Here is a 27,062-nt window from a genome sequence, read left to right as displayed (position 1 = left end):
CTTGTTTTCAGAAAAAATTGAAAGCTCAATAAATAACTTCCAGAGCTATAAATATCAGGTGACACAGTAGTCCATAAAAGTTTACACATACATATATATTATTTTTTTTCCTCTCTGCCTCCTTCATTTTAGATATATTGTAAAATGTTAATATATTATTAATACTTTTACAATAAACGATAGATGTTTGCCTGTGTCAATTTAAATGTCATAATAAAAAATAAACTGCATTTTCAGCAATACTCCTTTGAGGCAATTGTTAAAGGGGTATTCCCATTTTATCAAATAAATGTTATTGTTTGTATAATAAAAGTTATGTAAGTTTCCAATCTACTTTCTGTATCTATTCCTCGCAGTTTTATACTATAAAAAAATTTCTATCCACTGGAAGTAAACATAGAAGCTTTCTATAGAATGACAGCAACCAGAACTACAGAATCTAGAGAACTCTGAGGAATTGATACAGAAAGTATATTGGAAAAATGGCATAATTTTTGTTTATTTTGGAAAATGTATTATTTATTTATAAATAATTTGCTGAAATACACCCCTTTAAGCTAGGAAAAGTCTATACTGTACTAAAATAATTCTCCAAGTACCATTGCTGTAAATGCTATCCGCTACGAGCTGGGTCCTTTTACAATACATGCCCCAATTAAGTAAATTTACAAGTGATTAATCTGCATTTTAAGAATAAATTACCTCCAATTTTGATGCAATGGGTATGATTTGCTGTAAATCTCTATAGGCAGGAATATGAATACCAGCAGCATGCCTTCAAAGCTAATCTGGTTTATTCTCACACTTAACGAAAACCCCATTTACATATACCGTACTGTAGATTTTTGTACCGTTTCATTGCATAATTCACAACAAACCTGCCAGTTGGAATCTGGCTTTTAGGAGGATTTGCCAGCAAAGTCGATAAGTCTATTTTTAAATATTTAAGTCTTTGAATGAAAAATTCCTCATAAAACAAGAATTCAGGAAGATCTTTTCTTATAAATCTGTTGCATCTTTTTGGTTCCCTTTAAGGCACACTATATAATGTTTATTACCGTATTTTCCGGGCCATTAGGCGCACCGGAATATAAGGCGCATTAGTCCGATGCGCCTTATATATGTAATAATTCCATATATAAGGCGCGGGGTCTGGGGACGTGGCGGAGGTCCGGGGGCGGAGCGGAGACCCGACGGGACACGACGGGACGCGACGCGGAGAAGAGACGCGACGTGACCCGAAGACGAGACGCGGCGACGTGGGGAAGGTGAGTGGGGAAGGTGAGGGGGAGGTGGAGGAGGGCAGCTGACCATACTTACATAGGTCCCCGCTACCGGAGACAGCATATCTCCAGCGGGGACTGCAGACCACGCGGCAGAAGTTGTTCGTGCCGCGTGGTCTGCAGTTCCCGCTGGAGATCTGCTGTCTCCGGTCTCCGATAGCGGGGACCTATGTAAGTATGGTCCGCTGCCCAGCGCCATACATAGGGCGCACCGGACTATAAGGCGCACTTTGGATTTCCAAGGAAATACAAGGCTTTTAAGTGCGCCTTATAGTCCGGAAAATACGGTATATCACTATAGGCCTAATAAATCACTAGTCTTAAACATGAGTAAACATAACCAAATAAATACTATATAATTAAAATATTTTAAAAATTTATCAGTTTCCTACATAAAATACTTCATATACCCCTGTTGTAAAACATAGAGGTATAACAAGGAAACAGAAATAGTCTTTCCGTAATAGCGCTCCTTCCGTTAGAATAAGATTTTTGTTTTGGCTCAAACAAATACGTGGAAAATTACTGTAAATCTACATAATAACACAAAAAAGTGCAGCATGTAAAAACAGCCTAAAGAGGTTTTTCAACATCGCACTTGAATGGTTCATTGGTCCTTTGCTGATCTTAGTTTCCAAGTCCACTGATAAGACACTTTCCCAGTGGCAATGTGACAGACCGGGACACATACTATTTCTTGAAGTATATTAGTGTAACAAATGAATATCAGAAGTGAATAGAGAGAAGGAATCACATGACTGCACATTTACAATACCACCGACTAAGCAAATCAACAGGTTAACCCTTCTGGCTGATGATAGTATTTTGGAATGTAAATGGAGAAAAAAAAAGTGGTTTTATTTATTAAATAAATAATTCACTTGTTCAATTTAAATGTTTATATTGCTATCGAGGGGGTAACTTTTACCATATCATTTTTATCAAAGATAACTTTGTTAGAGAAATATATCGCTATCAAACCAAAAGCTGCTGCTGATGCAACGTAGGCTGTGACTGACTGTGTCATCTGTACAATGAAGCCCATGATAAGGGAAGGGACAACCTGAGACAACAGACAGGCACTGTCTAGTATAGCCATATCCAAGCATATCCCATGGCTTGAGGGAGTGGGTTCTGCAACCATGATAGAGTTGTCACATGAAGGGCCAATGCACAAAGATGGGGGGTGCGAAGAAAACAACGGAACACTGTTATTATTTGGTGTCTCTTTGACAAATCCTGGCTTTCGCTCCTTCTCCTTTATCTCATGCTCAGCCACATCCTTATACTTTGGGAGGAAAACCTGTTTAAAAGGTAAAATAAAATTCTGATTTTGGAAATTTTTGTGGCAAGACATTGCAAAAAAGCAAATACTAATAAAAAAAACAACAACAATAGGGATAGATACAAACTCTATATGTCAAAAAAAGAAATACTGTAAGCAAAAGAAGAAGAAAAGCTTCCAATGTGAGAGGTGAGAAACTTACAGAACAGAAGAGACCTTTTCTGTAGTCCATGAGCAGATGGCCATCCAGGGTAAGCAGGATAGAAGAAATGAATAACCATTCAGAGGAGAGAAATAGTGGTAGAGAGAAGATATGGAAATACATATAACAAAAGCATTAACAGAGGTAAATGTCAAAAGTAAACCATTTCTACAATAGTTTTACTAATACCGTATATACTCGAGTATAAGCCGACCCAAGTATAAGCCGAGGCACTTATTTATTTTTATTTACAAAAATATAAGCCTAGGGTGAAAAATTCAGCAACTACTCTTTAGTAAAATTTCCAGTAGCAGCTTTCCCTTTAAGAAGAAATGTCCAGCAGAGACCCCCTTTAAGGAAATTTCAAGCAGATCCACACTTAAGGAAATGTTAAGCAGAGACCCCCTAATAAAAAATTACCAGCAGTGTCCCACTTTAGAGAAATGTCCAGCAGTACCCCACGATACAGAGACGTCCAACAGTACCAGCGATACAGAGATGTCCACATGTGCCCCCTTTAAACATAATAAATTTAGTACTCACCTCTGGCGCTCACTCCTAGCACGTGTTCTCCACTCAGCTCCATGTTGCGGCCTGATGACATCACACCATGTCTGTGCGCATGCAGGCAGAGAGCATAGACGTGCCACTGCCCGCACTAACGAAAAGCCGGAAGATGCAGGAAGAAGATGAGACACGGAGAGAAGAGGACGTGGGGGGGGGGGGAGCGCTGAAGGTGAGTACTAATTTTTTTTATATATATACCTGAGTATAAGCTAAGTGGGGCTCTTTCAGCCCAAAAATTGTGCGGAAAAATTCAGCTTATACCGTATATACGGTATGTAATTTGCAGGTACTACATAGTAGTTTTATTTTTACCAATATTTGGCTAGTTTTAGATGACATTGAATTCTGAAACACTGTACAGAGACTGAAACACTTAATCATAGCTGTGTCCATGCCCTCCAGTGGGATTTGGGTCTCAAAAGGTAATCATAGGAACCTGTCATGAGATTTTACCCCATTAAACTTTTCCCTGCCAGTCATTCCTGGAAATTTTTTTGCATTATTGGCTAGAGCAATTTTTCGAATTTTGACATGCACAAATAAAACAGTTATTAGAGCAGTAAAGAGTTATTCTAAACCCTATTTGCAAAAACTGCAGAAATCTCTTAAGGACACTGGCTTTTTTTGCTCCACGCCTTCAAAAATCTATAACTTTTTAGTTTTTTCGTGTACAGGCTAATTTTCAGCTTTACAATTTTTACTTCTCAGTGACGTTATTTATTATTCCATGCCGCGTACTGGGAAGCTGGAAAAAATATTCCACATGTGGTGAAAAATTGCATATGCATCACATTCTTGTGGGCTCAGTTATTATGACCTTCCCTGTACACATAGGATTCATTACAATGAGCCATTGGCTCTTCAGAAATCATGCAGCCTCAGATCTGACAAAGACACAAATCTGTTATGGCAACCAATAGCCGCCCCCCAATGACATTAGGGGGATCTGCAATCTCAACAAAAATGGCGGCGCCTATCCACCGCAATCAAGGGGTTAACACCCACAATCGGTGCAGGCACCGACTGTGGCTGTTAGCTGCAATATGCAACAAACCCCATGTCTGTATGAAGACATGCATAAGCTATTGGAACCTGTCACCAGCTAAAAATAATATTCCTGTGTCACACCTTGGTATTACCGACAGCCTATAATAAGTTGTTTCAGTAGTTTATCCTCCAGGCTTGTGATTACATTGCCGGATTCTGGAGAGAAGTATTTTCTCTGCTGTCTGATATCCTGAATAAACTGGTTCCTACCTCGCCGGCCCTGTGCCTATTTTTTGAAGGAAGCACTGTTTTTGGCCAGTAAGGCCATTGCTATACGCTGGATGGCTGACCGCTCTCCTACTGTCTCTCAGTGGAAGAAATTGGTTAATATGACTCTACCTTACGAGAATATAGTTTATAAACACTGCAGCTACTCAAATAAGTTCCAGAGATTGTGAGGCTCCTGGTGCTCTTTCCCAGATACCCTTTTTTATGACCCTAGTCTCAGAGAGTCTCTTGTCCCTTTTCAATATAATGGTAACTGAGTAACAGACAACCTTCCTGTACCCCTCTGCACATTGCTGACAGGAGGGATTTCTCAATTTACAGGGGAAAGACAGCTTAGTACCATGTTGCCTAACCCTAGTTGCTACTTTTGCATTAACTGCATTGCTCGCCTGACACCACTCTACCAGGATAGTTATTGTTATATGTATAAAGCTGCATTCACACAACGATGTGCCTGCTGCTCACCCCTGCCCCTCTCCACAGCAATGTATAGCGCACAGCGCCGTATTCCAGGGAAAGATCGGACATGTCCTTTCTTTTCCCCGGCTACGGAACAGTATGGTGCCGCACTTGTGCACCACCGTACTGCTTCCGTACGGCGCTGTGTGCCCATTGCCGTCTATGGGGGACATACACTCACCGGCCACTTTATTAGGTACACCATGCTAGTAACCGGTTGGACCCCCTTTTGCTGGAAGCATTCCTCAGAGATTTTGGTCCATATTGACATGATGGCATCACACAGTTGCCGCAGATCCATGATGTGAATCTCCCGTTCCAACACATCCCAAAGATGCTCTATTGGATTGAGATCTGGTGACTGTAAAGGCCATTTAAGTACAGTGAACTCATTGTCATGTTCAAGAAACCAGTCTGAGATGATTCCAGCTTTATGACATGGCGCATTATCCTGCTGAAAGTAGCCATCAGATGTTGGGTACATTGTGGTCATAAAGGGATGGACATGGTCAGCAACAATACTCAGGTAGGCAGTGGCATTGCAACGATGCTCGATTGGTACCAAGGGGCCCAAAGAGTGCCAAGAAAATATTCCCCACACCATGACACCACCAACACCAGCCTGAACCGTTGATACAAGGCAGGATGGATCCATGCTTTCATGTTGTTGACGCCAAATTCTGACCCTACCATCCGAATGTCGCAGCAGAAATCGTGACTCATCAGACCAGGCAACGTTTTTCCAATCTTCTACTGCCCAATTTCGATGAGCTTGTGCAAATTGTAGCCTCAGTTTCCTGTTCTTAGCTGAAAGGAGAGGCACCCGGTGTGGTCTTCTGCTGCTGTAGCCCATCTGCCTCAAAGTTCGACGTACTGTGCGTTCAGAGATGCTCTTCTGCCTAGCTTGGTTGCAACGGGTGGCGATTTGAGTCACTGTTGCCTTTCTATTAGCTCGAACCAGTCTGCCCATTCTTCTCTGACCTCTGGCATCAACAAGGCATTTCCGCCCACAGAATTGCCGCTCACTGGATGTTTTTTCTTTTTCGGACCATTCTCTGTAAACCCTAGAGATGGTTCTGCATGAAAATCCCAGTAGATCAGTAGTTTCTGAAATACTCAGACCAGCCCATCTGGCACCAACAACCATGCCACGTTCAAAGGCACACAAATCACCTTTCTTCCCCATACTGATGCTCGGTTTGAACTGCAGGAGATTGTCTTGACCATGTCTACATGCCTAAATGCACTGAGTTGCCGCCATGTGATTGGCTGATTAAAAATTAAGTGTTAACGAGCAGTTGGACAGGTGTACCTAATAAAGTGTCCGGTGAGTGTATATACTACGTATATACGTCACCCATACAGCAGTGCGAATGTAGCCTAAGTTGGGAAGGGGTGTGTATGCCACGTATGCATATTCACCAGAAAATACAGCAAAGGGAATGTTAATTTACACGGATACATTATGTATGTATAAATAATGGAGGAAAGATGCGAATAAAAAACTTTATGTAGAAAAGTGTGCTTGTTTTACATATTACTTGCAAATTGTTGTAGAAGTTATGGGTGGCGGTGGTAGTATGTCACAAGATAAGGAGTAGAGGATATAAAGAAAGAACTCAATATATGACAAGCTCAGCACAGCTTCTATTTTGCCACAGGTTATTAATATGAGCTCTGAGCTTTGATTGGTTACTATAAGCAATGAGTATAAGAAAGCTTATGTGTGAGGTAATATGAATATAGATCGAGAGACAGACAGACAGTGAGACAGACAGAGAAATAAATATAGATAGATATAAAATATTTTTGTTAACCCATTCTATTTTGTTCTTGCTAAAAGCAGTTATGTACTATCCCAGGCAACACTGGTTAGTAAAAATTGTTAGTAAAAAATACTTAAGTGAATTTATCAATGTGATAACTTACCTGTCTGTTATAATGATATAGTGAGGTAAGAGTATAGGGCAAAATCTGCAATACAGAAAATGGGATGCCAGTCAAAGCAGCTGATGCTGTGACCATTGTTATATTATGGGTGAAGCAGGTGATCGCGCCAGCAATAGGGAGGCAGGAAACTGCAACTAGGTAAACGATTCGTGTTCCAAATGTCTTTACGAGGTAATCCATGGAAAAGGAGAGCACAATTGATGTCACAGACTGAAGGAAGAGGCCCAAACTTCCCATCCTGACCCCTAGTAAAAAAAAAAGTAAGAATGGAAAACTAGCTCATAGGATGTAATCACACATACAGACAGTGACTGACCTTCATCATATCGAAGTCTATCCACAGTCCCTGGCTCTGCTACTGGCACACCATGATAAAGTCCTTCCCCCACAAAGTCAGTGAAAAATAGAGTAAAGGTCATTAGGCTCATCCATGAACACAACTGGGCCACAAACAAACGCCACAATGGGACAGGAACTCTGCAACAAAACGTCCTGAGTCGAGATATTAAAGCACAAATACTTCGCAGGGCTAAGGCCATTCGCCAAACCCTGTGTGGCAAAGACCAAAGTTGACATGTCCTTACACAAGTCCATCCCTTGCCAGCTGGTTCCAAGCATATATCCGACTGTCCAGCATTAATCCTGACCTCTTCTGAGACAAAAAATGTGGCAAAGATACAACCGGAAAAAATAATTAGTAGTAACATGAAAAGGCACTGTTCTTGGCCACCTAATTGATGTGCCAGCCAGCTGGAACTCCAGTCCACAGAAGGCAGTAAGTATCCAATGCATGCTCCTAATCCAACAGTTAAGGCGTATACTGAAAACGCTTTCCTGCAGGCTTCTCCTTCAGGGAACAGATCCGACAGCAATGCTTCCAAAGGAGTGAAACAAACTTGTCCACATGAGTCAAGCAGTCCGATACCCAAAATAAGGAAGAACACCTCCAAGCCAGCACTGTGGTGACCTGCTAAACTGGCAAAAGGTTTCGCATATGGAATGATAATGAGGCTTAACATTACTCCAAAACATAAAAGCCAGATAAAGGGCCGTCGACGTCCAAATCTGCTGCTCCAACGGTCACTTGCAGAGCCTATAAGGTGGACAACTAGTAGACCAAGAATGGGACCAATTCCTAGAAGAAGAGTAAAATCTCAATAATCAACAAGATTTAATATATTACATCACTAGCATTAAACATAATCTCCACTGAATGACTGAAGTGAGTCCTGTGATCTTCTGACATATCTGGTCCTACCAACAGTTCTGGGGAATTGAAGACCGTCTGGAAAAGGGAGCTGGAGCAGTAACCACCTAAAGTCATCTAGCAACACTGGTTGGCAATAAGTGAGAGATCTGCAATGACACTGTATTGGTTCTATCTAGCATACAAATTAAGAAATTACTAAAACAAAATTCTACCAGCTTTGCAAAGAGGCTTTTTTAAGTTGAAGTGACATTCTTAGGGGGAAATGCATTGACCATATTTTTCTCTAAATTTCCAAATAAAGAGGTGCAATCATCTAACTCTATCAACGTATTGTACACTTTAAAATGGAAAGTTTAGCATTGTCTGATTTTATTTGTACATTTACTTACCTAACACCATGGTCATAAATTTTTCCTCTACTCCAGCTTCAAGTAGCAAAGGTGGAACAAAGGTGATTCCTGCAGCTAGACAAACTTCAAGGCCACATGTGAGAGAATTAACCAGTAGCAGCTGTCCCTGAGGACTATAAAGGTACTCATGGATCCTTGATTTCTGCATCATGAAAACTGAATCTTTTTATCTTTTTATGATCCACTGATAAAGATTGGGTGCAATATAGGACAGCCACTCTGTTTCGCCTGACAAAAGGCCATTTCTTCTGAATAAATGCCAGTGATGAGCTGAGGCGATGGTGTTGTGATTGCACATTACTTTTCCAGAGAGGTTAAATCAAGCATGTCAGTGTCATTCCCTGCAAAGGAAAGAAAGCAGATGTTAATAGACATAGAGGGGAAAATTTATCAGAGGTTGCAACAATTTCCCCCTTTAAGCCACTCCGAAAGAGTATCCAAAGATTTTGAGTAAGGTTATACTTATAAAGTTCACCTAACTATGAAAACTCAAGAAAAAAAAATACACAAAAATAACAGTGGAAATATTTTTCACGTGTGAAAAGTTATATTCACTGTATATTTCATAGTTACTGACAATTAAAGGGTTGGTCCAGAATGGACAAAAAAAACACTCTCTTCCATTCCTTACCTATACATGTTCGGTGTTCATGACTACAAAATATTCTGTGACTTTTAGCTAATTTAGAATTTTTGACAGGCCCAATATTAGCAACCGATCATTCCATCAGTTAACTTTACTTTATTTTCTAATGTACTTTATTAGCATTTCTAAGGTTTTTTTTTTTTTCAAATTCTTTATTTAAATATTATTCAAATGTATACATATGCTACAAAATCACAAACACAATCCATATGTAAGAACAATACCGCCCTCCCACCCTCCCATCATATCGTTTCCAATGAAAATCTAGATCAGTAGTGCCGACCATTTCTAGTCAAGTCTAAAAAGCATTCCTAAGGTTTAACTGAGAAATGATAAAAAGCTAAATTGGTAAAAAACACAAATTAATTACATTTTGAGTAAAGGATTGCCAAAGCACAGAAATTATGAACCAAAGATTTTGTCTTTTCACTTGTTTCAGGTGCGAAATACAGTATTCCCAACTCTGACATATTGATGAGTCCTCATTTTCAATCTGTATGTTTTATTGATAATAGTTATACAAGAAAATGATGCGGTAAAAAATAAGAAATGGAATGGCACTCACCGCATAAACTCCTTCCAGAGAAATTTTATTTGTGAATACTCACATGAAGACAAAGGCGTGGTTACATGTAAAGGAATAGGGAGGACGCAGGGACTCAAAACATGGCAGGAAGGACAGCTGTTTCGCGCTCTAGGCGCTTCATCTGGCTTGTCTGCTCACACACATACAAACATAACAGGCCTTTTAAACCCATAACCCCGCCCCCTGGATCGGAAGTGAATTTCATTGGTTGCAAACCAGGCTGGCATACGCTGGCATACGCCAGCCTGGTTTGCAACCAATGAAATTCACTTCCGATCCAGGGGGCGGGGTTATGGGTTTAAAAGGCCTGTTATGTTTGTATGTGTGTGAGCAGACAAGCCAGATGAAGCGCCTAGAGCGCGAAACAGCTGTCCTTCCTGCCATGTTTTGAGTCCCTGCGTCCTCCCTATTCCTTTACATGTAACCACGCCTTTGTCTTCATGTGAGTATTCACAAATAAAATTTCTCTGGAAGGAGTTTATGCGGTGAGTGCCATTCCATTTCTTATTTTTTACCGCATCATATTCTTACGCTAGGAATTCAGAGCACCACAGCGCTCCTATTCAAGTTTCGTTTGCCATGAACATTGTCATCCTATATCAAGCCTCTGATAGAGATTTATTCAAGACATACAGATCCATATTCCATAACTTGGTGTACACCGAGTAGTGCCACCCGGGTTTCACTCTTCATATTTTACTCAGTTATACAAGAAAAGTAACTCAGGTCCTAAAATCTGTTATATATGTTTAGTGTAAAGTCAGGTATAGTCAAGAGCTGGCACATCGTGCTCCATATTTGGTATTCATGTGTCTGGATGAATTCTATGCCGGGTCCTGTCTGGCATAGAATTCCGCCATAGCCTACTATAGTTAATACACCCCTGCCCACCCCATCATGCCCACTTGGCAAGAGGGTTGCATTAGGAAGGAAAAAGTCTCAACTCTTGGCTGTGGCACATTGAAATGCATCTTTTTCACAGGCACAGCGTATTTGCCAGTGTATGATTAAATTCTGCCCGCACCAGATTTATCAGGAGGTTCTGGCCTCCTGATAAATCTTGGTAGGTGGCAGCAAAACCGACCTGGCATAAAATTGCTCCATAGCCTGCGCCTGAACAGACGCAGGCTATAGCTTGGGCACAAGCGTAGGAACTCCCGATGCCGGCCCACATCGGTGCCCGCCACACCTCCCTCATGTACCTCCAAGCCCAATGGCATGGAGGTGGCATAACCGGATGAAATCAGCCACCGTGCACTAGGAACTGTGTCTGATTCAAGGCTCCATAGTTCATTTGTTATGCAAGTACCACTTTCCAGGAAACAGATAACCTGTTTCCCTGAAAATAAGAAACCCCTGAAAATAAGGCCTAGTGCAATTTTTTTCAAACTTAGAAAAAATGAGACCTCATTGCTACAGCTCCCCCCATGCCATGGGTGTAGAATTCATGGAGTAAAATCACTAACTGTTCCATTGCAAATGCTATGAGCAGCTTCCCGAACAAGAAGGGGTAATTGAAGGAAAGTGCTAAACATGAGAGATTGGGGCCAATGGTTCAAATGAAAATGGAGTCAAAGAAATTCAACATAAAATTCGGTGAGTTAGGAGAGTTATAAGGATGTCAGAGAAATTTTTGATGGTCCAAGAGATTTCTGTACATGAAATTCAGAATTATATGCAGATTTTTTTGTTCAAGAATAATTGTGAATTCTTGTAAACACATCCTAAAAATAAGACCTAGTGCTTATTCAGGAGAAAAAAATAACCACTGTCTTATTTTCAGGGAAACAGGGTAGGTGTAGATAATGCTACTGATGTATAAGATGTTATCAAATACCTATGTAACACTTTATTTGTATATTTACTTTAGAAAAAATGACAAATCTCAGTCATATGTTCCATATGTGTACTGGAATGTAAAGCTTTGCACACATCGGGGGTCATTTACTAAGGGCCCGATTCGCGTTTTCCCGACGTGTTACCCGAATATTTCAGATTTGCGCCGATTTCCCCTGAATTGCCCTGGGTTTTTGGCACACGCGATCGGATTGTGGTGCATGGCATGCACGCGACGGAAATCAGGGGGAGGGGGGGCGTGGCCAAACGAAAACCCGACGGATTCGGAAAAACCGCCGCATTTAAAAAAAAAAAAGTTGCACGAAACTTGCACTTACCTTCACCAGGTATAGGCCGGTGAATTTCAGGGCATTCCAGCGGGCCTCGGGATAATTCAGTGCTGCAGCGACATCTGGTGGACGGCGGAGGAAGTACCTTAGTGAATTCCGACCGGACCAAAATCCACCGCAGAGAAGGCGCCGCTGGATCGCGAATGGACCGGATAAGTAAATCTGCCCCATCATGTGTCATAAGATTCCCAGAGGACTGTTCTGTGAAGATGCTCCTCAATATACTAAATATATATTGCTTATTACTATGGTAGGGTATATTGGGTTGTTGGTCAAATTTACTGAATGGTTGTCCCCTTGATGGCTCACTTTGACATAGCTGTTGTTCATCGCCCTTAACTGAGCAAGTTCTATTATTTCCTATAGTATAAAGATACATTTACTTTCCTTTGAAGCATGGGAGAAACATTGTCATCAAAGGAATAAAGTCTAGAAAACCAGATCAACCAGAAATGTCTGCACAGAGAATGGAATCTTATAATACAGGCAGTTCTTAAGTATGTGGCAGATATAAGTAGACTCGCAACATACATTAACATGCAAAAACTAGACCAGTTCATATAGTACATTGGAACATGCTGCCATTTGTTTTCATTTACTAAAAGCCAGTTGTAGTTTGATGGCTTCTAGTTTTGATGGTGAATCCTTGATATAATCTGTACTGATATGTATTTCAAGAAGTTATGTTGGCCAGATCCATCAAGTAAAGCCTATCCATCAAGCGCATATAACTAAGGCTGCATTCACACCACATGGGGGACATATATACGTCCGATATACGTCCCCCATAGACGGCAATGGAGATGTTGTAACTTTCCCTGGGATACGGTGCTGTGCCCCATGTTTCTCGATGGAGCGGGGCCGAGGTGAGGACTGGAATCAGGGTGAATGCCCTAGCATGCTGGATTCTCAGAAATTTTTTGCATGTTGCAATGGTCCAAATGTTACACATGCAAATGTACACTTGATCTCTTTTATTTTTTTTCTTCAAGTTTTCTTTTATTTCTGATACAAAATTATATACATAACATAAAATTACATCCACAATTATTACATCCATAATACTAATAACATGGCGGCACATTTACTACAGGCCTTGCACCAGTTTTCTGTCGGACTTTGCACCTTCTTTCTAGTGGAAACGGCTTGCACAGGTATTTAAGAAGTCTCTGAGACACTTTTGTGTCACACGCAACCATTTTGTAGCACAGCTGCACTAGGCATTATGCGACACAAATTAGGTTTATCATGCAAATCCGACATAATTGTGTTGCATGCCCCATGTTAAAGGTGCACCCCAAAAAAGTTTGATTACTTAACCCCTTCCCGACATAGTAGTACGTCAGGGCGGCCGCATCGTGACCTACTACTACATCCTGCTTTTAGCACTAGCTGGCAAACGGAGCTGGTGCCAGAAGCTGCGGGTGTTAGCTGTACATTACATTTGATCACGGGTGTTAACCCCTTCCACACTGTGGTCATACATGACCGCAGCATGTAAGGGGACTTTACACTAGATCAGATCCCCCCCCTCGCACTTACCGGGGGGGGGGGGATCCATGGCTCCGATGTGCAATGCTCTCTGTGTGCAGCATGCTCATCATTTTAAATATCACGGTGTAATACATCAGTATTACAATAGGGGATAGCCACATTTATATTCTTCAATAAAAAGTCCTCCCACTTTATTGTAATGCCCTTATTACTTTTTATATACTTATTCCAGGCTGTGATTATAGTTTTTGTTATTTCAGAATTTATCTTTATTTTTCCAATTTGAATATTTCATTTATAACGAGAGCCTTAGTAGTTTTCCCTTGATCAATTATTCTTTCTAGATAATCCCAATTTTCCATTTTTTCAATCCTCCACTATTGTCTAATTGCCTCTAATAATGAAGCCTGCCAATAGTGTTCAAAAGATGGTACTCCCATTCCACCTAACTGTAAAGCTTTTTAGCGATTCTCGGACGACCTTTCTTCCAGATAAAATTTAAGGTCATTGAATGTAAATTCACAATGTTTTCCATTTTCACAATAGCTCTCTTAACATTTTGTGTTACTAATTTAGAATTATTTTCTATTATTTTATCTATAGTATTTGATTTAGATACTCCTAAGTAGATAAAGCCATGCTTTACCCATTAAATGCTTTACCCATTTCTTGTTTTTATTGATCATCATTAATTTGTATTTATTAACATTTAACTTATAATAGGAGACATGTGAGTAAGAATTTATAATGCTCATTAAATTAGCTATGGAGACCAATGGATTTCTCTAAGAATCTCCAGTGCACCCTGTCAAAAGCCTTTTCAGCATCTACAAACAAAAATTCACTGGGAGTCTGCATGTTGTTTGCAACCTGAATCAAATTTATTGCTTGTCTGGCAGCATCTCAAATCTGGAATCCTGTCATAAACCCCATTTGATCTCGGGAAACCAAATACTTTATCACCCTACTCATTCTTTTAGCTAATACTGTAGCAAAAATATTGGGCAATAATTATTTTGGATTCTGGGATATTTGTCCTCTTGATGTAAACTAAAATCATTTAGGAGAGATGTTAAATACGGGCACAACATTTCAGAGAATGATTTATAATACTCATTTATAAGCCTGTCAGGCTGGGGGCTTTATTTATCTTCAAAGATTTTATAGTCTCTCATATTCAGTGAATGATGCATTTAATATCAGATTTTGATTTGAGTATTTAATCGACAGATTCAACCTCCCAAGAACCTCCTCTATGGCTTGTTCTGGAGTATACAGTTGATCTCTGTGAACAAACAAACCTGTAATCCACTATTTACAGAGGTACAAGGAACATTTCCGTGTACATTACAACATAGATGGCTCACAGTTTCACTACAGGGACTTTTTATTGCCACTGCTGCTTCCCATGATTTTATCACTTTCTAAAGAAGCCTTCAAGGAAGTGGTTGGATTGGATTCACACATAAATACAAGAAGAAATTTGCAACTTGACTATATTGTAATTTAACACTATAGTAGTCAGGAAAAATAACCAGCTATGCAGATAGAACAAGTCCTGACTAATGCATTTGAGAAAAAGCTACTGCAAATTGTAAAATGTATTTACCTGCACATGAGCTAATCTGGGGTCCTGTGTCATATACTGTACTCAAAGGAAAACTAATGAAGGGCTGACCTTATCTAGTGTACAAAGCAGCAGCTCTTCATAGGTAGATTGCTGTACACAGGTAGATTGCGGTACAATGAATACTGCAATACAGGCAAATACTAAACATCCAGATGGTTCATTCACTGCACTTTCTTTTCCATGGAACTGCCAGAGAAAGCCAATTTCTGTATTTATCTCCAAAAGTCCAGCAGAAGGGAATGAAGCAGCCATGCACGTTTGAACAGCTGCTTCATTGTGGATACAAAAAAGAGCTTCCTCTTGATCTTTAGGGATGGGACTATTCACAGTAAAACTTTACTTAATTGGAACAAGTTTTTGATGCTTTCATAATATGGAACCACAATGCATTTTTACTTCCCAACTCAGTAAAACCAGTGCTCAGTTGTATTTTATTTTATATATTTTTATTGTTACTTTGATAAAAATCTTTTATAATGTTCATTATGTTAATTAAATGAATAATATTAAAGCCACACATATCATAGGCTGATAAAAGTCTTACACTTACAAATTAAAGAAAGAAAACATAGTATATTTAATGCATTTAAAGATATGAGATTTAAAGTTATTGTGCAGCTTTGTAACTCTGCACCAAATAGTGTGGTAGTGCTTGGTATTGCAGCTGATTGCTTGATTGTAAGAAGAGAAGTCTTTATGCTTTCTCGAAGCATTTGCATTACAATATAATTACCGTATATACCGGCGTATAAGACGACTTTTGAAGACAGAAAAATCTTCTGTCTTCTCTGGGGTCGTCTTATACGCCGGTAATCGTCTTATACGCCGGTAATGAAGGCGTATAAGACGATCGCGGTCGGATCGCGCTGCATGGAGAGGGCTTACGGGCTGAGGTCTCTCCATAGCCGGTAAGTCTTTGCTGCATATTGCAGCAAAGGCTTACCGGTAACACCCGCGATCGGTGCTAGCACCGATCGCGGGTGTTTGCACAGCGATGGCTGCCGGCAGCCTCAAAAAGCTGCCGGCAGCCTCAAAATGACATCGGGGGGAAAATACTCACCCTCCGTTGGCCCCGATGTCCGCGCTGTGCTGTCTTCAGTCTTCCGCGCCGTCTTCTTTCTTCTGCTGGGCGCCGCCATGTCTTTCCCCGGGTCGGCGCCTAGTATGACGTCAGCAGCGGCGCGTCATACTAGGCGCCTGCCGGGGAAGATCAATGGCGGCGCCCGGCAGAAGAAAGAAGACGGCGCGGACATCGAGGGAGCATCGGGGTGAGTATATGTTTATTTTTTTTTTTAATGCTGGGCTGTATACTACTGGGGGCTGTGCTGTATACTACTGGGGGCTGTGCTGTGTACTACTGGGGGCAGTGCTGTATACTACTGGGGGCAGTGCTGTATACTACTGGGGGCAGTGCTGTATACTACTGGGGGCAGTGCTGTATACTACTGGGGGCTGTGCTGTATACTACTGGGGGCTGTGCTGTATACTACTGGGGGCTGTGCTGTATACTACTGGGGGCTGTGCTGTATACTACTGGGGGCAGTGCTGTATACTACTGGGGGCAGTGCTGTATACTACTGGGGGCAGTGCTGTATACTACTGGGGGCAGTGCTGTATACTACTGGGGACAGTGCTGTATACTACTGGGGGCTGTGCTGTATACTACTGTATGCGTTGGAAAAGGGGTAGTCTTATACGGCGAATATATCTTAAACTCTATATTTTAAACAGGAAAGTAGGGTGGTCGTCTTATACACCAGGTCGTCTTATACGCCGGCATATACGGTATGTGTTTTAACTTACCTTGCACCCTGACAGAATCCGCTGTTTAGTCCCAGGGGTTAACTTTGGTTTGGATGCATTTCAAAAAACAACACTTGACTTGTCTGTACTGGTCACTCCTCAGCTCTGCCCCTGACATTTGAACCCACAGGGGGTCTTTTTGCCCTGTAGCTGGGGCTCTTAGAGGCCCAAATTACAGTAGAAAACTTTTTTTTTAAAAAAGGCTGTAAAAAAGCCCCACATCAGTCTTTTAAGAACTCATGGGAGACATATAAAGTAAAAAAAACACACAAAAATATTGATAAATATATATAAATATACATGAGTATTACCAATTAAATTTAAAAAATACCCTAAAAAATCATTGCCATAGTTGGCCCAAGACTATATGATGTATATCCAATACACTTTCTTTATCAATTCCTGACTGTTTTATAGATCTCTGCTTGCTGTCATTCAGCAGAAAACTTTATTGTTTACTTCTTGTGGATAAACACATGTCCATGGTCGTGTGATATCACACAGGTGCACGGCTTGTTATCACATAGAGAAATCAGAGCTGTGTATTATAACAAGCAATGCACCTGTGTGACATCACATGATCAAGGACCAGGGTTTATCCCCAGGAAGTAAACAATGAAGCTTACTGTTGAATGACAGGAAACAGAGATCTAGAAAACCATGAAGAACTGATACAGAAATTATATTGGAAAATCATATAACTTTATATTACACAAACAATATGCAACACCCTCGCCGATGCAATGGCGAGGTAGTGCTTGCGAATAAGCCCCATAACATGTCACCACATCACAAAGGGGAAATTGCAGTGGTTAATCCTGCCTGGCAAGGCAGAAGTTAAAGCTGTATATGATGTAAAAGTCCAGTATCCAATGATCTGTGTTACATCCTGTGCTCTGTGAACTGAGAGGTAATTGGAGGAGCAGCCACCACCTGACCAAAGGGAGGTAATAAAACCCCCTGGTCAGGAATGTTCTAGAGAACACTCCGAGAGGAGTCCCTCTCAGGAGAGAGAGGAGTCTCTCCCAGAAGGGAGAAGAGACCGGTCCTAGTCAGGCCCTCTGGGTCTGCAGGACGCAAGCAGAGAGTAGTTAGCTGAGCAGCAGCTCAGAGTCTCTAGCACACCAGACCAGTGCAGGAAGAGCCTAGCCCCTGCCTGAAGTGGAGAATAAGACTAGAGTTAGTGTAGTGAGGAAAGGGGTATCATCCTACCTTCAAGGGTGATACCTGAAGAGATCCAGGACCGAGCTGAAGCCTCCTCTAAGGACCCAGCTGCCTCCCAGCCTGCCCTAGACATCCAGGCTGGTGAACTACATCCTGTGGCTCCCTCCAAATACCTCTCCAGTACTCCACCATCTTGTTAAAGGCACGTTGCTGATGTTCCTGTCGGTTCCAATAAAGAACTGTAAGTGTTTCTGTTCAACCTCTGCCTCCGTCTGGTCCCTGCTACTACCCCTGCCTTCATCACTGGCACCCTGTCCATCACCCAGAGACTCACACTCGGGACATTAAGGGGTTGCCCCAGGGAGATCCGCTATAGCAGCCGCTCCCTCATCTTTTCTTGCCAACACCACCCTGCTGGAGACCTGCCAGGCTGTAGGACAGCCCTCCGGTTCCCCCGTACCAAGCACCGTGACCATAGCGTGCTTAGGCCGCAACCGCCAGCCACTCCGGTACCGCGGGCCCCGACTGACTCCAGGCCTCACCTCAAGGGCTAGGCCCCGGTGGGGGATGTTGCAAGTGGCGTCACGAACAGGATTTTACTTCTGTGCCTTATTACGGCATTAAAGACTTTCTTTTATTGAAAAGACTGTGCTGCCTAACCCTGCTGCCATTCGGGTTTAGGCCCAAGTACTTGTGTGCTTCTGGAATGAACTGTGTTATACTGCTGCCACGTGCTGTCGAGCGCCGCTCCCGCACTCCAGAGGTTAATCCTGGCAAGAACTGTACCAGCTCTGCTACATCCGGCGCTGCCGCGCCTGAAGATTTTTACCTCAGAAACTGTGGCGCAGCAAATAATTCAAGCCCGCCAAAGCCTTCACTGGCGGGAAACCCAGATGACGCATCAAGCTCCACCCACGCGCGAAGGGCGCGAACCCCGCCTCCTGTGGCGCAGGAAAAATTAGAGCCCGCCACAGCTCTTGGCGGGAAGGACTTGGACTCCTCCCACTGGCTCGAGGCGGACTTCCTGCCCTGCCTCAGAGAAGCGCCAGAACTTGAGTGGACTTTGGACAGTGAGGACAACACCATGTGGGGTCCTCCGCCCTTCCCTCCTGTGGAGCGTCCGGAATTTTACGAGGTCCTAGAGACTATGGTGGTGGTCTCTGCGCAGCCCGTCCGAAGACCCTCCGCTGGACATCGGCTGCACCGAAGATTGACTCGGGCCTTCGTCACCAGGACATGTTACCAAACGGTGACGCAGTACCAAATCCCACCCGGGTGGTTCCGCGTCCCTATCCCGGCTACCATCCCGGTACCGCGGGCCCACGTGGAGGCGCCACGTGGGGAGGCCCCGACTCCTGTCGAGCCAACGCCTGGGCCTAGTGTTGCCGCTCCACCTGCTCCGAGGCCTACTACTCCTGCTGCGCGGCCTGCTAGCCCCGCTGTGGTGGTTCCTGATCCTCCGGTGGTTCCTGCTCCTGTTCCGGCACCTACCTGTCGCCCAAGGAGATCCGAGCCTGAACCGGAGCCACGAGCCCCAGCACCGAAACCTCCGCAGCCTCAAGGCCGAGGTGAGGCCGCCCGCCGGCGACTCCGAGACGCTGTCTCAGACCAGCGACGCCGAGAGAAGGAGGCCCAGCGGTATATGGCCGGCAGATCCACAGCGGGAGCTTGGGTCGAGAAGAACCGCACCACCGGCATGGTCCGGTTCTTCGACAAGCGGAAGGGCTATGGCTTCGCCACCCAGGACTACACCGGACGGGAAGTATTTATACCCCGCCGGTCAGTCAAGAGGCCTGATCTGCCGGAGAGCCAGCACAACCTGAAGCCAGGCGAGTGTATTGAGTTCTCCCTGCAAGAGGGGCCCCGAGGACCTTGGGCGGCTGGTGTGATCCGGATCCCCGACTCCGATGAGGACCGCTACTTCCCGCACGATGACTGGTATGAGGACGACGAGTGGCCGGAGTCTCCGAACACTTCTTCTTCCTCGGCTGCGAGTCCCCGGGCGGTGACCCACGTGAATGCCCCATCCACGGTAATCGTGAGTACGGGTCCCATTGCCATCCATGGGCCGGGCATGATCCAGGGCGCCACCCCCACCGTCTCCCCTGCTGGGAGCATTGCCAGGTCCCGCGGCTCTTCTGTGGGAGAAGACATCCCGGCTAGCGAACCTTGTCCGGAGGTTCCATCTAGGCCCACATCTCCCCTGGCTGGTTACCAATGGGGTGATGACCCGGCCCCGGAAGAACCGGAGCTGGAAGGAGCCGCGGCTCTGTTTATTTCTTCTTGGACCCCTCCGTGGTCCCTGGCTCAGTTGAGCCCCCGGCTGGAACAGCCGACACCCCGGGCGACAGCGCTCCTCCCCCTGAAGGTCCGGAGGATGTTGCTGCACCTGCAGTACCCGTTACTGCCACCGGGTGTCCCCAGCCGGCACCTACTCCCGCTGAGGATGCACAGGATTCCCTGCTGACTTTGGATCCTGTCCCTGCTGAACCCAGCGAAGGTGCATCAGACTAACCCCTGAAGGGCTGTAGCCCTCTCCAGGTACTTTGTACATATTGTGTATATTTATCTCCATTTGCCCCAAAGAGCCAGAGACCTTCCTGAGACTCTTACCCTTATTTATCTCAGTCAAGAGATTATACACTGTCATGTGCTATGATAGCACCCCTTCCTCTGCCACAGCAGAGAGTTTCTTCAAAGGACTCTGTCCCTCCACACTAGAGGAGACCCTTTGCTTTTCAGTGCACTTTTCCCCACATCAAGGGCTGTACCCAGAAGATGGACTTTGTCACTAGAGACCTTCTGAGAGACTTTCGCCAGATACTACCAAGGAAAAGTTGCTATTGACTATTATTTTGCACCGTGACAAGAGACATTTGCTACCGTGCTACTCTGAGTAGCCTATCTACCTCTGTAACGTTTGTAACGTTTCAAGACGTGTACCCATTGGGCTCCTAAGCCAATGTGAATTAACCTGTTGCACACTGTCATATCTGCCAGTAGTCTGCATTAACCCTTTCATAGGCTTTTCAGGTTGTAGTGTGGCTGTGTCGGACCGTCTTTCTATGTAAAACACTGACCGCTACCTGATCCCTCAAACTGAGGTTTGCACGTGGGGGTAGTCCGTAAACTGCGGGTCCTAAGGGGACCGGGGGTGTTACAGAGTTAGCACCTGGATGCCACTCATACATGGGTAAGGTTGTCAGTCAGGAGGTACTCGTGTCGCATATGCTAACGCAATGCAGATAGACACCATATAATTGCCGCCAGGGAAGAAGCGTTGATAAAACAAATATACAGGCCTTGGTGCAAGGAGTGGATTACAGGACATGACACCACACCTTTCCTACTGTACAGTTCGGTTTAATGGCGTCAGCGACCAACTGTCATACAGCTACATATTTTTGTCTTAGTCCGACACCAACCCAGGTGCCTGTCTCCAGGACCATGGGCGGTTTGTCCCTACACCTCACATAGCCTGCACTTCCTAGAAGTGCCCTTAGCCCCCTCTGTGCCCAAACCATCGGTAGTCGAGCCGAGGGCGGCTCTTTCAATTGCCCCCGGGGTATGCAACACCCTCGCCGATGCAATGGCGAGGTAGTGCTTGCGAATAAGCCCCATAACATGTCACCACATCACAAAGGGGAAATTGCAGTGGTTAATCCTGCCTGGCAAGGCAGAAGTTAAAGCTGTATATGATGTAAAAGTCCAGTATCCAATGATCTGTGTTACATCCTGTGCTCTGTGAACTGAGAGGTAATTGGAGGAGCAGCCACCACCTGACCAAAGGGAGGTAATAAAACCCCCTGGTCAGGAATGTTCTAGAGAACACTCCGAGAGGAGTCCCTCTCAGGAGAGAGAGGAGTCTCTCCCAGAAGGGAGAAGAGACCGGTCCTAGTCAGGCCCTCTGGGTCTGCAGGACGCAAGCAGAGAGTAGTTAGCTGAGCAGCAGCTCAGAGTCTCTAGCACACCAGACCAGTGCAGGAAGAGCCTAGCCCCTGCCTGAAGTGGAGAATAAGACTAGAGTTAGTGTAGTGAGGAAAGGGGTATCATCCTACCTTCAAGGGTGATACCTGAAGAGATCCAGGACCGAGCTGAAGCCTCCTCTAAGGACCCAGCTGCCTCCCAGCCTGCCCTAGACATCCAGGCTGGTGAACTACATCCTGTGGCTCCCTCCAAATACCTCTCCAGTACTCCACCATCTTGTTAAAGGCACGTTGCTGATGTTCCTGTCGGTTCCAATAAAGAACTGTAAGTGTTTCTGTTCAACCTCTGCCTCCGTCTGGTCCCTGCTACTACCCCTGCCTTCATCACTGGCACCCTGTCCATCACCCAGAGACTCACACTCGGGACATTAAGGGGTTGCCCCAGGGAGATCCGCTATAGCAGCCGCTCCCTCATCTTTTCTTGCCAACACCACCCTGCTGGAGACCTGCCAGGCTGTAGGACAGCCCTCCGGTTCCCCCGTACCAAGCACCGTGACCATAGTGTGCTTAGGCCGCAACCGCCAGCCACTCCGGTACCGCGGGCCCCGACTGACTCCAGGCCTCACCTCAAGGGCTAGGCCCCGGTGGGGGATGTTGCAAATATCTTTTTTATTTTGGCAGAAATTTGCTTAAAGTGGACAATCCCTTTAAAGCCTAGTCATTAAGGGGTTAGTGTCAAATCCCCTCTCACCAAAAAGACACAAGAGACACAAGGGTAGTAGACATTTGTTCTTACACATATCAGATTTGTAGTAAAGCCTGCCAAACACCATGGGGCTTTGATTACAAATATCCACTTGTTTCTTTGATAACTGTGAAATAAATGTCTGTTTGTCTCTGTTCACACTGAGTAGCTTATCACACTTTGAACAAATGTGTTGTAACTCACCCTGACTTCTGGAGAATAGAAGCTCAGGGCATGTCAGATGCCGGTTCCACTGGGAGTAGATGACAAAGCACCTGACGCTGTAAAGGGAGGGAGCACTTCCCTACTCTTTGTGAGCGCAGCAGGTATTTCTACATTCCTCTGCCTTACACACTTCTCACAGACACCTATATAACCAATACGTACACAATCTGGAGTACAATTCATATTACTATCTTAGCGGCCGACCTTAAAGCCATATATGTTGAATTTGCTTAACCCCATGCCTGACATAAAAGTATTGTCTAGTTACACCCACAGTATGTCACAAGTACAAGAGGACGTATCAGGAAATGACTGGATGTCACTACAACACAAAGCCTGCACTATATTAAATGTGTGAACGCTGCCGACAAACAAGTAGGAAGTGAATGTCTTCATTATGCAGTTCATCTATGAAACATATACATTGGGAAGATTTGTGAAACTGCCTAAATAGCAACCAATTACAGTCCAGTTTTCATCTCTAAAAGCCGTGTTATATTTAATGGGTTAGGGTAACAAAGTGTGGCAAGAAGTGCTTGTAGCTCAGGACATGGCTGCAGAAGGGGTACATGCTGTGCAACACTCTGCAAAAATGGAGGGGGGCGGAAGAGCGCCTTAATGAATCATAGGCTAGCCAAATTCTTGCATTTTAGAGAAAAGCCTTGCAATTAATTTTCTTTGCCTTGTTTGTTGGGCTGGTGGAGAGCAGCATAGGAAGAATAAATAGGGTGTAGGAGCAGATGTCGCCATACCGCTGATGCAGAGAAGATATTTTCATTTTTTTTAAATGACAGACTACTAAGAAACAGTGCAGGCAGTGTTGCCTTACTTATAGAGGCAGGCCAGTTTAGTGCTATGGGGTCATTGGGTCTAAGAAGCCCCATGGTATTGACCACAAAAAGTATGGACCTGCCAAAAACTATTGGAAGGCAAATCCTGGGAAAAAAAACTATATCTGGATCTTTGGCCCCTTTCACACTGCCATTGTGGGGATGTATATACGTTCCCATAGACGACTACGGCGAGGTAAGGTGCGCTATCTTTTCCCGTGTTTACGCTCGGGTACCTTGCCTTGCTATAGAAAAGGGAGGGGAGAGCAGTTCTCATCACACCACCTCTCCAGCAGTGTGAAAGTAGCCTTAGAAAACCAGTTATAAACATCTTGTCTTCTGAATGAGCCTTAAAGAGGCTGGCCTCTTTAGCTCATGTTTTTTGTAATGTGTGTGTTAGCGTGGGAGGCAGGATATTAGGTAATTTACCAATATCTATTAATAGTTCTGTACTACTTTCTTTTAAATCCTGGACCATAATATTGCTGCAGGTGGAGGGTCCAGTAATCTTATCTATCGATGAACAATCACTCTGCCAGGACCTTGTGAAAGTATTCATGAATATCACATAAAGGTCCTGGCAGGGTGATTGTTATTGGACAGACAGAGATCACATGGCCCTACATCTGCAGCCATTTTATGGACAGGAAAGTCTGGCTGAGGAGGCAATAGACTGGAGACTTCACTTTACATATAAATTAAGCGGTGGAGAACTTTCAATAGATGTATATTGGTAAATTAGCTAATATCGTGCCTTCCCACGCCTACACACATTACAAAAATCATGAGCTAAAGTAGTCAACCCGTTGAACCTTACTGCACTTGAATTAGAAATAGGATTAGCACTTTCGCCTCCCGGAGCTATTTTCCTCATCTTATCGCTGCTTTGTTTGCTAAAGCAAAGTTCATAGCTGCTAGATCCAAAAGATTCCCAGGTGACAGCGGTGGGAATTTGAAAGAGATATACTTGTATGATGTACCTAATAGAAAGACCACACGTAGCTGCCAAAGGCCAACATGTGCACTGACATGTAATAGAAAAGAAATTGGTGCACTTGCTAGAAATGTAATGTGATCCATTTAGAAGTCTCTCCTCACTTTCATATAGTACAAGTTTACAGAAAATCTGCTTTGATGTTACATAAAGCATGTGACATTGGCCAGTTACGATTATACGAAGATTCCACATCACATGTCATAATTGTCTTTTTTGTATGTTGCATGTTTTGTCTCATTGACACACCAGAGTGAGAGGAGGATCCGAGCTTTAACCTAGGACTGGCCCCCTGAGATGCAGAAGATGACAAATGTGGCAGAGATGAATGGCGCAAATGTTTTTTGCTCTGTGCCATGTTTTATAGACACTGTCAATAATGTTGATTTAGACTTAGATGTTTAAGGTAGAAAAAATTTTGCCAACACCCCTGGAACTCATTTGCACATGGAAAAAGATGGAAAAAAAATCATTGGTAAACAGAAAATGTTATGTCTGAAAAGCTTCTTGAGTGCCATAGACATTAGTGTAGAGATTTGGTTGCTGGCAGAGTCTCTTTGAGAGTGCATCTCTGCACCAGAAATTGGAATATGTAGAAACTAGAGATAGAAGAAGCCGGGAAGACCCAGCAAAACACGGGACACTCACTGTCCACCAACACAGAAAAGGGATAGGTTACATGAGAGAGAGTGTATCTATATACCTGTTAATACAAGCTCATCAACCATTCACTGCCTTTTGGCAGTCGAAGCTGTGAGTGACAGAGTGGACGCATACTATCACTACTGTGTGAGGTGATAACACGGAGATCACGCAGATCATTACAGGCGGTCCCCTACTTAAGAACACTTGACTTACATACGATCCCTAGTTACAAACGGACCTCCAGATATTGGTAATTTATTGTACTTTAGTCCTAGGCTACAATGATCAGCTGTAACAGTTATCACAGGTGTCTGTAATGAAGCTTTAGTGTTAATCCTGATTCTTATGACAACCCAACATTTTTAAAATCCAATTGTCACTGAGACCAAAAAAGTTCTGTCTGGGACTACAATGATAAAATATACAGTTCCGACTTACATACAAACTCAACTTAAGAACAAAACTACAGACCCTATCTTGTATGTAACCCGGGGACTGCCTGTATTTAATTGAAACACGGGACCTCTCTTTGTTTTTTCCCAGGCTATTATTTTCAGCCTCTGTGATGGTGAACTTTTGTGTGGCACATAATAAATTCTAATAGTGTCACACAGGAACATAATTTTATTCTAATTAGCAAACATTATCTAAGTACAGGCCTAATAACCTATATCATGAAGTACCATAGACAAGGCCAAAGAATACACCATCCCAATAAACAAAAATGTATAAATAGGTGAGGGAAATATAAAATATAACTTTTAATATAACGGTTAAAAGGTACCAACGTAATCCATCACATATAACATAGAAAAAGCAAGCTGACCAAAGTCAAATCATTGGTTAATCCAAGGGATACAGTAACCATCCAGTATGATGCAAACACAAACAGCATTAAGTATATGTACTCAGATTTCCAAAAGGAAAATGTAACCAACCTGTAGAGGAAAAATGCAAACACATACAGCATCAAAACTATAGACTCAAGATGGGGAACTATAGTTATAGATAAAAGTAAAAAATGTTCAGATCTCACCCATCCTGAGGTAGGACAAGACGAGGGTAGTAGATGATGGGTCTCAGATACATCAGGTCAGGAAAGGATGGATGTACTGTCCCTAGATGGCCCTCTACTTCACTCGCCCTAATCACCCAAATGTTGCTCCTGTCCTGACAAGGACAGTCCCAGGTTCTCCCTGATCGTGGAGTTACCCTAGTAAGCCCTATGGGTGCTAAAATCCAACAGCGTTCCCGACGCGTTTCCAGTGCCCCAAAAAGTGGAACTTTCCTCAGGGGAAAAAGTGTTAGTTTGAGTCCTGCTGCAAGGAAACCGACAGTGGTCAGCAAAAATGGATTAGCAGTGGTCTAATCCAATCCTGTAGCAACCATTAGTCCGAGGTCAGAGTATTTATGGTTTCTAGTGGTTAGGTAAACACCCACTCATTCCATAAGTCTCACTCTGATTGGTCCAAGTAGCCCTATACTGTGTGAACCAATAGTGACCTGTCAGGGATATAGGAGGTCACACCCTATTGGGTGTGATCAGG

The 27,062-nt window shown here is 43.6% G+C and overlaps 1 protein-coding gene across 4 annotated transcripts in view; it reads right to left on the bottom strand.

Annotated features, from left to right (window-relative positions):
• Positions 1 to 1,477: 1,477 nt before the first annotated feature.
• SLC45A3 (solute carrier family 45 member 3) overlaps positions 1,478 to 27,062 on the bottom strand; it is a 39,229-nt gene continuing 13,644 nt past the window's right edge. For 3 of the 4 annotated variants that reach the window (XM_072137493.1, XM_072137494.1, XM_072137495.1), the window contains exons 2-5: positions 8,621 to 8,982; positions 7,338 to 8,156; positions 7,001 to 7,266; positions 1,478 to 2,586 (exon numbers count right to left, since the gene is read on the bottom strand). In XM_072137493.1, coding sequence (XP_071993594.1) covers positions 2,182 to 2,586; positions 7,001 to 7,266; positions 7,338 to 8,156; positions 8,621 to 8,792 — 1,662 coding nt within the window. In that variant the 5' untranslated portion in view covers positions 8,793 to 8,982 and the 3' untranslated portion in view covers positions 1,478 to 2,181. Of the gene's footprint in view, positions 2,587 to 2,770; positions 2,790 to 7,000; positions 7,267 to 7,337; positions 8,157 to 8,620; positions 8,983 to 27,062 lie in introns of all 4 variants that reach the window. The other variant, XM_072137497.1, reaches the window with a different exon arrangement.

Source organism: Engystomops pustulosus, chromosome 2, assembly GCF_040894005.1.
Source record: "Engystomops pustulosus chromosome 2, aEngPut4.maternal, whole genome shotgun sequence".
Classification (NCBI taxonomy): Eukaryota; Metazoa; Chordata; class Amphibia; order Anura; family Leptodactylidae; genus Engystomops; species Engystomops pustulosus.
The sequence above is the reverse complement of the archived record's forward strand: the minus strand, read 5'-3'. Positions and strand labels throughout refer to the sequence as shown.